General features: G+C 39.0%; 2 protein-coding genes across 2 annotated transcripts in view; both read left to right on the forward strand.

Annotated features, from left to right (window-relative positions):
• tbck (TBC1 domain containing kinase) overlaps positions 1 to 5,026 on the forward strand; it is a 32,276-nt gene extending 27,250 nt beyond the window's left edge. The window contains exons 25-26 of the mRNA XM_028402303.1: positions 727 to 886; positions 4,134 to 5,026. Of these exons, the coding sequence (XP_028258104.1) occupies positions 727 to 886; positions 4,134 to 4,244 (271 nt within the window). The 3' untranslated portion in view covers positions 4,245 to 5,026. The remainder of the gene's footprint in view (positions 1 to 726; positions 887 to 4,133) is intronic.
• A 256-nt stretch (positions 5,027 to 5,282) lies between these two features.
• On the forward strand, positions 5,283 to 11,841 carry LOC114433667 (arachidonate 12-lipoxygenase, 12R-type-like). The gene is made up of 15 exons (XM_028402312.1): positions 5,283 to 5,417; positions 5,527 to 5,715; positions 5,941 to 6,145; positions 6,428 to 6,509; positions 6,646 to 6,768; positions 6,875 to 6,978; positions 7,190 to 7,356; positions 7,464 to 7,607; positions 8,269 to 8,472; positions 8,591 to 8,677; positions 8,766 to 8,935; positions 9,745 to 9,866; positions 9,963 to 10,063; positions 10,526 to 10,696; positions 10,813 to 11,841. The coding sequence occupies exons 2-15, from the start codon at positions 5,563 to 5,565 to the stop codon at positions 10,990 to 10,992; spliced, it is 2,013 nt and encodes a 670-aa protein (XP_028258113.1). The 5' UTR covers positions 5,283 to 5,417; positions 5,527 to 5,562; the 3' UTR covers positions 10,993 to 11,841.
• The last annotated feature ends 1,971 nt before the right edge of the window (positions 11,842 to 13,812 follow it).

Here is a 13,812-nt window from a genome sequence, read left to right on the forward strand (position 1 = left end):
ATTATTGTAACGATGATTGTTTAAGGGGTTAAAGAGCCATTAATCAATAGGGATTAGTGGGTAGAGTAAGAATTTTTAAATGGCAGCTCCTCGGGCTAACTCACACCGACAAAAGGGATTTGACCACTTTCACAGGATTTGGCAACCCTTGTTCACCTTCATTGTGATCTTAAGCAAAGCTCTGTTGTGGGTGTCTGCGGTCACAAAAAGTGGATTAAATTAAGACCTCTGTGGAGTAAATCAGGGCAATCTAGATTCAGCTTTCTACTTACTTTGTTGTTGTTCACTTTGGAAAACAGTCGGCATGTGCCTCGTGCAATTCCACAGCTAAACATACCACAATAGGATTTGTCAGTCGGTGGATTATACACTGCATTATGTAACAGACTGATTCTCTGTGCTCTTGTATGGGTTTGTGAACATAGTCATTTGTAGGCATAATGTCAACAGCTACACTCTCAGAACTAGGACATAACCCGATGTCACACTCTTTTTTTGCCCTTTTCTGCTGAATTGATCTTACAAATTTATTAACGGAAACTCAGTCATAACTAATGACATCATTGTACGCCGGTATATGCTGTCTGTTTTCTCCGTTGTCTTTTAGGGATATTGGCTTTACATGAAATTTAAGGTGTAACAATATAAAGAAAATCCAGACTGTGTTTAGCCTTCCTTCCAGGCCATTAGCATACCTGTTCAAAGCCTTAACCCCACTGCCTCCAGCTACAGCAGAGGACATATTTCTGGCAGTATCAACATTCCCTTCAACACCGTGTTCAGCCCTGACGGCGAGCTGCTGCAGTGTCCCGCAACAGGAGTCCTCCAGAACTACAGAGGACGTGTCATTGTGGTCATCAGTCATGCTATAAAGAGTGCAGCTCTGGTGAGAAAGCACACACACACAACATATGTTATATAAACAACAAATGTACACAAGGGGACATTTGATTAAATGTTTGTTTTGCTTGGTTTACAAAAGTGAAGAAATCTCAGACCTTTCAGTAAATATTGTCTAAGAGGTGGTTGGCATTAGTCTTCAAAAGTGCATTAGAAATACTGTGATAAGAGTTTATTGCAGGTTTGGTTTCAGTAAATGAGGGTGCAGTTGTGCATTATAGTGTTGTTCAATTTCCCTTTGGCTCTGTTATGTAAGCCTGTATTTTGGGCAGCATAATAGAGAAGTGAAAGTGATTAGCACTTTCATAAGATTAGCACTTTCATAAGAAGAGCTTTGCTAAACTTCTTGCTCCATGACTATCGATTCACATCCACTCAGTTTCCTTTGTCTGACTAGCTGAAGCTGAAACAGTTGATGGTTTGTTGCTATATTTCACATGGGAGGTCATACCCGATCAGCCCGTCTTACAGCGTGCAAGAGTGGAAGTCTGGGATTTCATTGATGTTTCTTCAACAATCAATATGAAGTTGGTGTTTGTGGTATTCTAGAAATTTTTATTGTTGCAGATTTAGACAGAAGCGCTGCCTGAGAAATCCTTGAGCAGCAGCTGTCCAACAAAAGCTATATGAGATACATAACCACAACTAAGACACTCAAATGTATAATTAATGTCAGGGCAGTGAAAACAGACCGCGTGGTTTAAAATCCCTCCCGTCATCTCACAGCTGCAGTTCAAAGAGAGACAACATACTAAGATTTTATTTTTTGAAAAATGTGTACACGTATATACCCTTTCTAAATCTAAAATATATGCATGAATACACACACATTTCTCTGTGTATCAGTGTATGTTTATTTGTCTGATGCACTGTATATTAAAAGCACAGGTCATTAGCTGACACTGAGACCGTATTCTGCATAAATCACTTCATTTTACATCTCCGTGAACAAAAATAACTTTGTTCGCTCAGCATAACAGAACACTAGACTATATTGATCATTATAAATTCTTCTTTTGTGCTGGTTTTGGAATAAATTAGCCAAACTTGCAGAGATATTGCTTCAGGTCACATCCTAATTTAGAGAAGTTGTCCTCCTTCTATATGTTGGAAAGTGTTCTCCTTAGTTGAAGAGAAAGTGCCAGTGTCTGTCCTGGTTGCAATCACATTAAAGAAATATAGTTCCAACTTAATAGATAGATTCTACAATTGTTTGCACACTTTTAATGGATCACTGCTGCAATATGGCACTGTGTACTTTAACCTGGAGCTTATTGTAACTCTGAAATCAATGTTGTTGTACAAACATCAGCATAATTATTGTATTGGCATTAAGAAAATTACACAATAATAATACAACATTTTGTAACTGTAAAGTTATTAAATATGTTTTGCAGACTGACTCACTCCGCTCTTAAAATTCCACTTCTCATTATATAATAAACCTCCACAATCCATAAGACCTTTTCAGTCATGCAGGTCATGAAATTAAATGTCGATGAAAGGACTCGTTCTTAAATGTCATTCACGTCTCGGTGCACTACACCATTATCATTAACTTTAGGGCAAAGCAATAAGTTGGCTCACTCTGTGCTCCGGCTTTACTGTAAACCTTTAGCATTTAAACGCTGCTGGCATTCAGATGTTAGCCTGAGTTTTTCATGCTCAGGTTTTACAAACCTTTCAACTGATGTACAGTAATGTGAATTGTTCAAACTCAGCTTTGAGTTCATGTCCACAGCACAAACATGTCTGGTTTTATTACTGTCTGGTTGAAACAACATATCAACCACAAACAACATATCAGGTAGGTGAGGTAGGACATAAGTATTAGTTAAGGCACATTTGTTCACCTTGGCCTTTGAGTAAAGGCAACTCTATGGGGATTAATGCTTTATGATTGTACCTTTGTTTTATTGTATTCTACTGCGCTTAAACTCTTTTATGTATTTTATTGGTTTGGTTTTATTCTAGGTATGTTAATGTTGCCAGACAGCTTTGAGTTCATGTCCACAGCACAGGGCAAATATGTCTTGTTTTATTACGGTCTGGTAGAAACAACATATCAACAACAAACAACATATCAGGTAGGTGAGGTAGAACATTAGTTTTCTATAGGGAAATTATTAAAGAAGTTTTGTTTGCAAAATAGGCAGGAGATGTCAAGCAGCTTCTGATTCTTTATCTGGAGAAAATGTACACAATTGTATCAAATGTAACCAAATGGTCCTGGAGGTCCCCAAGCTCTTTTAAAAACTGGGCCGGGCTTTCGCAGTCGTGGCTCCCACTCTGAGGAACCCTCTGCCTTTAGCTGTGCAGTCGGCTAATGGCCTCCCCACTTTTACATCTTTACTCAAGGCACATTTGTTCACCTTGGCCTTTGCCTGAATAAAGGCAACTCTATGGGGTTTTATGCTTTATGATAGCACCTTTTTATTTTATTCTATTTTTTATTGGTTTGGTTTTATTCTAGGTATTTTAATGTTAAGCACTTTGGCAGGCTATGACCTTATAAATGTGCTATATAAATTAACTTGACATTGACATTGACAAATGCAACTGTGCATACAAATTCACTAAGTCCTCTGTGTACCTTGGATTTTGTTTTGCAACTCTTTATCACTAGTTGATATGATTCAGCTGAAGTTTTTTCATTGGTCAGTGTTCAGTTGACTCAATAACAGATGCATAGGTTTCTTCATTAGGTTTCTACATTTACCTGTGTCACCATCATTACACAACACAAATGACAGATTACAAAATAAGCAACAGTGTATCCATAGCTGGCTATTATGGTCATTTTAAAGTCACAATATTATGTTTTAGTCTAATGTTTAGGTTTTATAAAGACTGTGTCAAAGAAGTGTTGAATTCATTTTTACATTTGCATCTGTTATTGAATGGACAAATGCTTAGGTACACACATATTGTTAGGTTTCACTGAGCTGTGACTGTACCAAGGAAAGTACAGCCAAAGCAAGCTGTTACCTGACAGTCCTTTCTCAGCCCAGGCATGTCAGTGGTTCTCACAAACCACACAGTTTTATTACTACCTAATGATATGGCGTTGCGGTATGCATCCAGGTGTTTCTTCATTGCTGAAACTATGATTGTGTAAACTTGTTTTTTTCTCATATACAGCAACTTCCTGGTGAATGGATACTCATACTTAGGTCATATGAGGTCAAACAGAAAATGAATGCCTCTCCCTTTTTTTCCATTTTTGTCTTCAGTTTGCTGCACATCTGGTCAAGGTGAATTTTCCACGGGTTAGTATCCTAGATGGAGGGATCAACAAGCTGAAGCCCACTGGACTGCTGACGGTCCCCTCCCCTCAGATCTGATCACAGCACTGAGCTCCAAGCTATCATAAGGAACAAATGGAAAGACTGTATATATTGTTGTTTGGGTGGATACTAAAGTGAATAAAAATTGAAACCAGTATCTTTAGATGCACACCTACAGAGCTGTGGTCTTATTAAAACAAAAATAATCTCCTTATCCACTGCTGTATTCTGCAGCTTTGCACACAAACACACACACACACATTTTCCTCTGCCTTGTATGTCATGTAAGAAACAAAACAAATAACAGTGATCTGTGCATTCACTGACTTTTTATTTAGCATTTACAACACCCTTGATGAAACTACCATATTTGTATTTGTATTTAGAAGGTAATGTTAACATTAACGGTGAATCATTGTTTCTCTGCCATGTTTGGTGTTGAAGTTGCCACTTGAATTTTGTGGCACTGTAGCAGCAGGTGGAAATAGCTTGTGGTATGGGTTGAATATAATGCAGGGTCTGATGTTGCCTTCATCCTGGCTAAAAGTAAAATAAAGGCCAAAGCGGAGAAAAGCCAGCCTCAAGTAGCCACCATATACTGCACATTTTGTGAACATTAGCTTTATTTCTCAGCCCATAGAAGTTGCTGCCCTGAGAAACACTTTGAAAGGTGGGCTGATGGACAATTCACCAAGAATTGTTAATAAAACCTGCACACAGGTCCTGTAAATTTGAGTAAATTGTCTTTGCATTCCTCTGGCTATATTTGCCATGTCATCTTTTTGTTTTTATCGTGATACCTTTTTATAATAAAACTAAAAAAATATTTTCCTTAAGAAGTCAGTGTGTCTCTGAGGATTCTGTCATGATGTATCAAAGACTTTCTGCAGGTTCTCACCATGACTCATCATGTGACACAGCCCCACAAAGTTTGACCTGCATGCACAATCCATGTGCTGTTAGTTTTGGCTTATTAGCCAGTAGTTAAAGAACTGAGTTAGAAGATTTGGAAAGACGGAGAAAACAATATCAAGGAAATCTAAGAAGTTCAGTTGCCTTAGGAAATCAGTATTTGCATATTAGTATCACCTTCCTGTGTCTTACAGGTGCAGTAGCTGTTCAGACATTCTAAAATTTCATAAGCAGAACGGGCACTCCCACTTCTGTGCATATAAAGAGAAATGAGGAGTGACAGGTTCCAGCAACAGAGCAGATTTCTTGAAGAAACAGGTAAGAGAGAGGTGTGATTTTTTTATTATTATTTGCTGTAATACCTTCTGCCATTGTGATAACAGCTCACTAATGACTGTCATCTTCATCTGTCCACATTCTTTCTCAGGTTTAGTTTTGTTTTTTTTACATTTGAGAGGGGAAAATGGTGGATTATAAGGTGACTATAACCACTGCCAATGTGGCTGGTGCCACCACGTTTAACAATGTATTCATTAAGCTGGTGGGTACAGATGGGGAGAGTGAACACAAGTGGCTTGTGAGCTTGAAAGGAGCAGCATCGTTCACCAGAGGAGCGGTGAGTCTGGTGTACACATCTCCCTTCATGCATCACAAGATTCCCCTGCTCTGGCAAATCCTGATATAAACAAACCGATATAAACATTTGTCAACCTAAATCCTCAAAAATTAAAATGAGAAAATATTTATTAAAAGTAATCTTATTGCCAATGTAACTAGTGTTATAGCACTATTCATCAAATACGTTTCACTTTTTTCACCTAACATTGTGTCATCACTCTAGGTGTCAAATTTCACCGTGTCCTGTCCCACCTCTATTGGAAAGCTGGTGCTGATAGAGCTTGACAAGCAGCAACTCCCGCTGTTCCCAGAAGACTCGTGGTTCCCTGCAAAGGTGGAAGTAAAATCCTCCCAGGGAGACGTCTACAACTTTCCCATCTATCGCTGGATAACAGACAGCAAGGTGCACCGCTTCAGAGAGGGAGGAGGTTGGTGGAAATTCGCTTGACTGCCATTCTGTACACTGCTCATTGACCACAGACAAAGTGCATCTATTAATGACACCTTTCTGATTCATTTTCTTTGAACACCATCTTAAGCAAAACAGCATTTATCTCCTCCACATTGTGTGATTCACTATGTAATAAGCTCCATAACAATAAGGCTTGATATGCTGAACAACAGAACCCCTCTGCAGTCTGCGGGGCCGTACCTCAGTTGGAGGGATCAGGGTTTAACCTTGTTGTGTTTTTCTTTTCTTTCTTTTTAAGCTTTGAGAGTCTTTGATGACAGCCATCATCTTGGCAGGTACAGTCGACAGCAGGAGCTTAAGCAGCGAGAGCAGGACTATCGGTGAGCACTCAGAGCTTTGTACACACACAGTATTAGCAAAACAAAACAGCCATGCAGACCTCCTCCTCTTTTTGGTCTAGTGTTGTCTTCACTGATAAATTTTCCAACACCTGACCACACAGTCTGTTGTTTTCAGCTGGGATGTGTACACAGAGGGAATACCACACTGCATAAAGGCTGAAAACCCACTTTCACTGCCTTGTGAGGTCCGCTTCTCCTTCACCAAGACTACAGAGTTCCTCTTCACTGCATCCACAGGGTAAAGTCCCCACATTCTGTTAGATATCTGTCCACACTTACAAATACACTTTGTATTTAAACTGATTCAGCCATCATAATAACCATAATGTGTTTTCATCTTATAGGTTGACAGAGCTGAACCTGAAGGGACTGGCTGATTGCAAGAAGACGTGGACAGATATTGACAGTATCAATCGGGTCTTTTGCTGCAAAAAGACCAAGTTATCTGGTATAATCTTGTACAGTGTACATTTTTATAGGCATGACCTAAGTCCTTTCATTGTATGAAAGAAGTTCAATTTTCTTTAATATAATGTGAAAATAATCTATAATGAATAATCTGTCTCATCTTTTGTCTTCTTGTAACTTTCAAAAGTTCCATGAATAACAGTGGCAGAGGCAGATTTTGTTGTAACCCAAAATTTTCATTCTTTCTTCAGAGTATGTCCAAGAACACTGGAAAGAAGACGCCTTCTTCGGGTACCAGTTCCTAAATGGTGTCAACCCCATGTTGATTCAACGCTGTACAGCCCTGCCCGATAACTTTCCTGTCACAGATGACATGGTCACTCTTCAGGGCCAGCGTAGCCTGACAGATGAAATGAATGTAATACCATCTATCTGTATCTGCTGTAATTTATCTTAGTAATAGTTACATGTCTTGCAAAATGATTGCCCAGTGCATGCTCACATTGCTAATGTAATTCCAAACAGGAAGGCAACATATTCCTGTGTGACTACAAGCGTTTGGATGGACTGACACCGAACATCATCAACGGAAAGAAGCAGTACCTGATGGCTCCCCTCGTCCTGTTCCACAAAATCCCAGACGGTGCTCTGATGCCGGTTGCTATTCAGGTGAGATCAGCAATGACACTGTATGGATTAAGTTGTCTATCTGTCACACTATGACATTTAGGTTTCTATAAAACAGAATATATTGCTGAACATGTCCTTAAGCCATGCTTTATGGTTAATGCATATAACACAGTCAGGTAGTATGTACCTCTGTGTTGTGTGACTCTACAAGTTGGTGTGTTTCAAAAAAACACAGAATATTGTACTTTCATTGGGAAGGATGAAGGCAGCATCAAGCTAATGGTAGCTGCCATATTTTTTTTTACTGAATTATCTTTCAAGCTGATTTTTCAGTATATTCCATATGTTGTGTAGGAGTGTATACAGTGACACCTTTTCAACACAGCTGCAGCCGGCACAGCTCCCACCTTCACTATGTTGTCAAGTTGCTGAAATTCAATGGTGGGAAGTGAATTTCACACTCTCTTTTATGAGTTTCATAGTGCACTGTGTGTTGCCTGAGTTATCATAAATTAGCAAGTGCAGAAAATTTGAGATATTTCAGAGAAGGACTGCTCACTTTGTGTTCTAATTTTCCCATATGAAAAAAGGCAAACATTGAATAATGACAGAATACTCCTGTTCTTCAATGATCCATACTAGTAACTGATCAGATGTATTTACTGAAGCGTATCATAAACATACCTTTCTCCTCCTGTAGCTAAAGCAGACTCCTGCAGATGACAACCCCATCTTTGTCCCCTCTGACTCTGAGTACGACTGGCTGATGGCAAAGATTTTTGTGAGAAGCTCAGACTTCAGCGAGCATCAACTAAATGCTCACCTGCTGCGCACTCACTTGCTGGCTGAAGTCTTTGCAGTGTCTCTGCTGCGCAACGTGCCCATGGTGCATCCTCTGTATAAGGTAACTGATGAGCCGTAATGTTTGGGTGTGCATCTATCTGCATGTATTCCACACTCCCAAAGGCATCTTTGTGATACAATAAATAACTGTCACTAACAGAGTTCTTTCTTTTCCACAGTTACTCATCCCTCACACCCGCTACACCCTGCAGATCAACTTCTTGGCTAGACTTCTTCTAATATCCAAGACTGGAGTTTTCACTCAAGTATGTAAAGACCAACACTCCCAAGAGACAAGCAGTCAATGCTTCACAAGCATCAGTCATTAACATGATAGGTTGTATTCTTTCCTAGTTTGCATCTTCTGGTGGAGAAGCTATGGTCAAAATTCTGCAGAGATCCCTGTCCTCTGTGACATACAGCTCCCTCTGTATCCCAGATGACATCGCTGAGCGTGGACTAGAGTCTGTGCCAAACTTCTTCTACAGAGATGATGGACTCAAGCTTTGGGAGATCATCTACAGGTACTACAGTCTGCATTATGGCTATTACCATTGATCTTCATGGGCTGGTTTTAATGCATTTACTGGCCTCTGAAGTGAAGACATTTGGTGTAACAACATGACTGTGAGCATCACTGGGAGAGTCACAGTGACGAGCAATCTAATGTTAAATCAGACTTTTTTATGTGGAACACGGGTTTGATTTTGTCACTACTCATCATGAGTGAGTGGAGTATCTGGCTGCTCAGACATCTTTAACAGCTGATGGAGGCTGTGTTTGCCAGTGCTGTAAAACTACGTCAAGCAATGTGCAGAAAATGGCAATAAATATCGGGGATGCAGTACATCTCTTTTATGTACAAGTAGGTGTTTACCCACTACAGCAAATCCTGAAATAGGAACATAAAGGCGGTCAGTTATATTGACTAACTTTACATCACTTTTTTCTGATTTTCTTTATCAGACAGTTTCAGCTGCAACATCTTTTCGTCCTGTTCTTTTTAAAAATATTGCAACAGTTCCTTCAAATGAAAGTCATGCAATCTCTTCTGTTTGTGTTGAAACAGTGTGTGATGTTTTTGATGGCTCACTGTCCCCTGGAGCACTACACGAAGTTTTAGAGCCTTCAATGACAACTAATGTAACACTAAATCTTACAATTTCAGTTTTTTTCATCATTTTAGTGATCATTTGATTATAGACTATTGTAGATTACAGTTCTTTTAACTCATTGAGGCCAGACCCTTTAGTCTGTCTTACTCTGCCTCAGCCTGTCTACAGCTGGGTGTGTATTGAATGTGTTTCACAGAACATTTCTCCTCTTCTCAAAGGTTTGTGCAGGGAGTGCTCGGCCACTACTACAAGAACGATGAAGAAGTCCAGCAAGACTCTGAACTGCAGAAGTGGATTTTGGACATTTTTGAACATGGATTTCTTTCCCAAGCAGACACAGGTGGGCTGTTATTATAATACATGCATTAATCAAAATGTTCACTCTGTCTCCTCAACGTTATTTTAAGTAATGCAGATTATTCTTTTTGAATATCAGGAATGCCACAGAAACTGACCTCTGTGACTGAGCTGGTCAAATTTGTTACCATGGTGATCTTCACTGGGTCGGCCCAGCACTCAGCTGTGAACACTGGACAGGTACATTTCTTGTCATTGTCAGAGATAATCAGAGATTTTTGGTAATGGTTTGAGATGTTTGCTTACTTACTGTATCTGTCACATAGCAGCTAGAACACTAGACTTATGGGTATGCTAGCATTTTCAATAATTTGTTTATTAATGATTGACATCAGTTTATTATGTCAAGTATGCAGCATTTATTTTTGTATGTATGTTTCTAACCCAGTGTGGAAGAAATTGATCTGTTGGGATGGTTGGAGGTTAACCATAAATATTCGAGTTCATCTGATGAGGGCATGAATGTTGTTGAGACATTTCTCTAAAAAAAAACTTTAGCTTCACAGTGGTGCAACAGGACAAATAACTGAAAAGTAATCCAATGTCTAGACCCATGAGTCAATGAATGACCTCCACAAGCATTCTAAACATTCAACATGTTCAACATTCAAACAAAGTACACCACTTATTTTTTAAATGCAGTATGACTATGGTGGCTGGATGCCCAACACTCCCATCTCCCTGCAACGCCCCCCACCAACCACAAAGGGAACAACAAGCCAGGCCACCATGCTTGCGACATTCCCTGATGTCAACACAACAGTTCAGGGCATGGCTACCATGTGGCTTCTCAGCAAGCAGTCCAGTGACTTTGTAAGTGCTCATGAAAATGATTGAAAATTAAATATGAATGATAGCATTGAGTGTCTTATATTTCCAAGCTTTAAATGTTGGTGGAAGGAAAACTGATCTGTTCTGGATCTCTTCAGGTCCCCTTTGGCCAGTACCCAGAGGAACATTTCACTGAGGAGATTCCCTACAAGATGATAAAAGCCTTTCAGGAGGAGCTGAACCTGCTGAGTGCAGCCATCCAAAGCAGAAACAAGAGTTTGGAGGTGCCATACACATACATGGATCCAGTGGCGGTGGAGAACAGCGTGGCTATCTAACAGTGCGGCTGTGACCTCCTCAGTTGTTCGGCTGAAGCGGAGCTGAGTACAAAGATTGATTGATTTTACCTGAGAGCAGAACAAACGGCTGTTTGTGATCTTTGTGCATTGATCTTTGATTTTCATCCCCATTAAATTACCTGATGGAAAAAGGGATTACTTCATATAGCAAGTAAAAATTGTGTTTTATTAATAACTCTGCTCAAAAATCATCACTGTTTGATCCAATTTTGTGAAATGTGAAACTTGTCTGTCAGACTCACAGGGTTTTCTTTTTACTCAAAATGTGGATTTTTGTTTTTTCTGGGACAACAGCTGCAGTGTATGTGTGTGTGCATGTTGTTTTTTGAGGCCATATTTGTTGTGTTTTGCATCAGCTTTAAGTAAAGCTCTGTTTTCATTTTGCAGTTAATTTTCCCTGTGTTTCTCATGCGTGTTTGTTTTTTCGTTCATTTGTTCTCGGAAATCTGCCTCAGCATGTTCCCCATATTTTTTCTTGCCTTTTTTCTCTCCCTCTTTTTTTTGTATTTATCCTAAGCTTTATGTAAATTTACATTCTGTTTTGTGCATTTTTGAGTCCTGCTTTTGGGTCAACTCAATAGTCAAAATATAGCACAATACATGTGGCAAGCCCAGACTCAATGCGATGAGTAATATTAGTGCTAGACTCACCAATGACCAGCCACATGGAAGAAAATGCATTTTAAGCTAAACGACCATTGCCACATTCTCCCCCCAAAAAAGTCCTCCACAAACAAAATAAATGTCTAATCCTAATATTTTTAGTCTTGAATAAACACAGACATGTTGGTCTATCTGAACCAAACATGTATTGCCTTCAAATATGACTGATTATTGCAAATTTACAGAAGAAAGACAGAATTTTTTGTTACTCGTGATTTTTTACTTTTATATTCTTTATATTCTAATTTACCAAATGTTTATAATATAGCAAAACAACTGTAACAATGTCAATTGGTAAAGTCTCAGCTTTCATATGACACCTTGTTTGTGTGACTTGAAGTATCAGAGAGCTAGCAATAACAATGTGGCAAGAGGATCGACTTTGATATGAGAATTTTATTTTGATGAGTGATAATTGATTTGCAGGGTGTTGAAGTTATGTTTAATGTGTGTAAATGTGGCTTATATATGCTTGTAGTAGAATTTCTAATGTTTAATTTGATATGCAATATGATTATTTTTTACATCCAGGGTTATATGGCTTTTATTTTTTGGGTGCATTGGGTGGATAGGGTTAAAATGTAAAAACATAGCTTTTGTTTTTTTGTTAAAAGTCTGGTTACATTTTGAATGAAAGTCAATTTAATACTTGCATGAAGATTGATTGAACTAAAACATTTTGAACAAAACAAAACTTTCTTGTTGTTAAAAGAAGTGCTGTTTTAAGCTTTTTGTATCACAACAAGATTGAATAGGCCCATTGTCTTTTCTACTGCACTTGTTTAGTGAGCTTGTATAACATTAATCTTAACAATATAATCCCTGTTTCAGCCTGCCAGGTTCATGCTGACCAGCCCTTCATTTTCTGATTTTCATATTTCACCTTAAGGATTTGTTGTCTTGGTTCTACAACGTTCTTGTTCATCTTTCCTCACTCCTGAAGATTCATTACAGCTCTGTAAATTAGCAGCCTTACACACTGCATCATTTAAGGTGTGACCATTAAGCTGGTGGGCACAGATGGAGAGAGTAATGGCTGGCAAGCATTGAAGCGACCTTTTAATTAGGAGCACTGAGACTGGATTATCCCCATGTTTCATACTCGCTGTTGAAATGTGTAGCATTTTTTAAGCTGCACAATGCAGGGATGTTTTAGCACAAATAGGCCATTACAATGCTGTGGGGAGATTAGCCCATTAGCCTAAATGGGAATATAATATGAGGTGCCACCTAAAGATTATAAATAGTATTTTTTTGAAAAAGCAATGGCGGAAACAAAAATAAAAACGGTTCTTTTCTTTTCTGAATTCATCTTCATTTTTTAAACTCAAAATTAATCCAAATTCAGTTTACTACAACCCATCATGCATCATCCACCACTTTAATAAATATACTCATATATTACAATCATATTTTTACATTTTAAAGGAGACAGAGGTAATTGTTCGTCTCTGTGATTTTGCCAAATGAATGACTTGTTCACTTGTATTTAGTGATATGTTCAGCATTATGCCAAACTGGATGCCAAATGCACATCTTTCCACCCTGAAGTACCACTTCACGTGCAAAAACACTGGCTGAATTCTAACAAAGCTGTACTTGTAATTTGTAAGCGTGCTGCTTCCACAGGCCATCTGCTCACATGCAGAACACAGAGCCTCTCACCTTCTGCATGTCTGCTCACTGGAGTCTACATTTTCTGTGTCCTGCTCTGCCTCCTGTGGAAAGCTGGTGCTGATTGAGGTTGACAAAAAGCCTCGCTAACTGTTCCCAGAGGACTTGTGGTTTTCTTGCAAGGTTAAAGTGAAATCCCTGCAGAGAGATATCTACAACTTTCCCTATCTGCTGCTGCATATCTGGCAGTGAGACACTCTTTGTTTCCAAAAAAGTAAAACAGTAGGTTCGTGTGACTGTAATTAAATATTACAGCTCTGTTCTCATCACCAGACATGAAAGAAGATTAAGGCCAAATATCAGAGTATTTTCTTAGTTTTAAGAATCATTGATAGAAAGCAGCACAGGTAAGATAAGGGAAAAGTGTGTCACTGTTAGAACACCTGAAAAACGAGTGCAGGCAGGTTGGAGTGGGTGGAGAGAAGTGCCAGGAGTGTTGTGTGACAGAAAAGTGTCAGCAAG

This window comes from Parambassis ranga, chromosome 1, assembly GCF_900634625.1.
Source record: "Parambassis ranga chromosome 1, fParRan2.1, whole genome shotgun sequence".
NCBI lineage: Eukaryota > Metazoa > Chordata > Actinopteri > Ambassidae > Parambassis > Parambassis ranga.

Excerpts from the sequence above, each read along its gene's own strand:
- LOC114433667 (XM_028402312.1), top strand. The coding sequence starts at position 5,563 with ATGGTGGATTATAAGGTGACTATAACCACTGCCAATGTGGCTGGTGCC. Across the intron at positions 10,064-10,525 it reads CAGCTGTGAACACTGGACAG|TATGACTATGGTGGCTGGAT; the intron begins GTACATTTCTTG and ends TTTTAAATGCAG. Across the intron at positions 10,697-10,812 it reads GCAAGCAGTCCAGTGACTTT|GTCCCCTTTGGCCAGTACCC; the intron begins GTAAGTGCTCAT and ends GGATCTCTTCAG.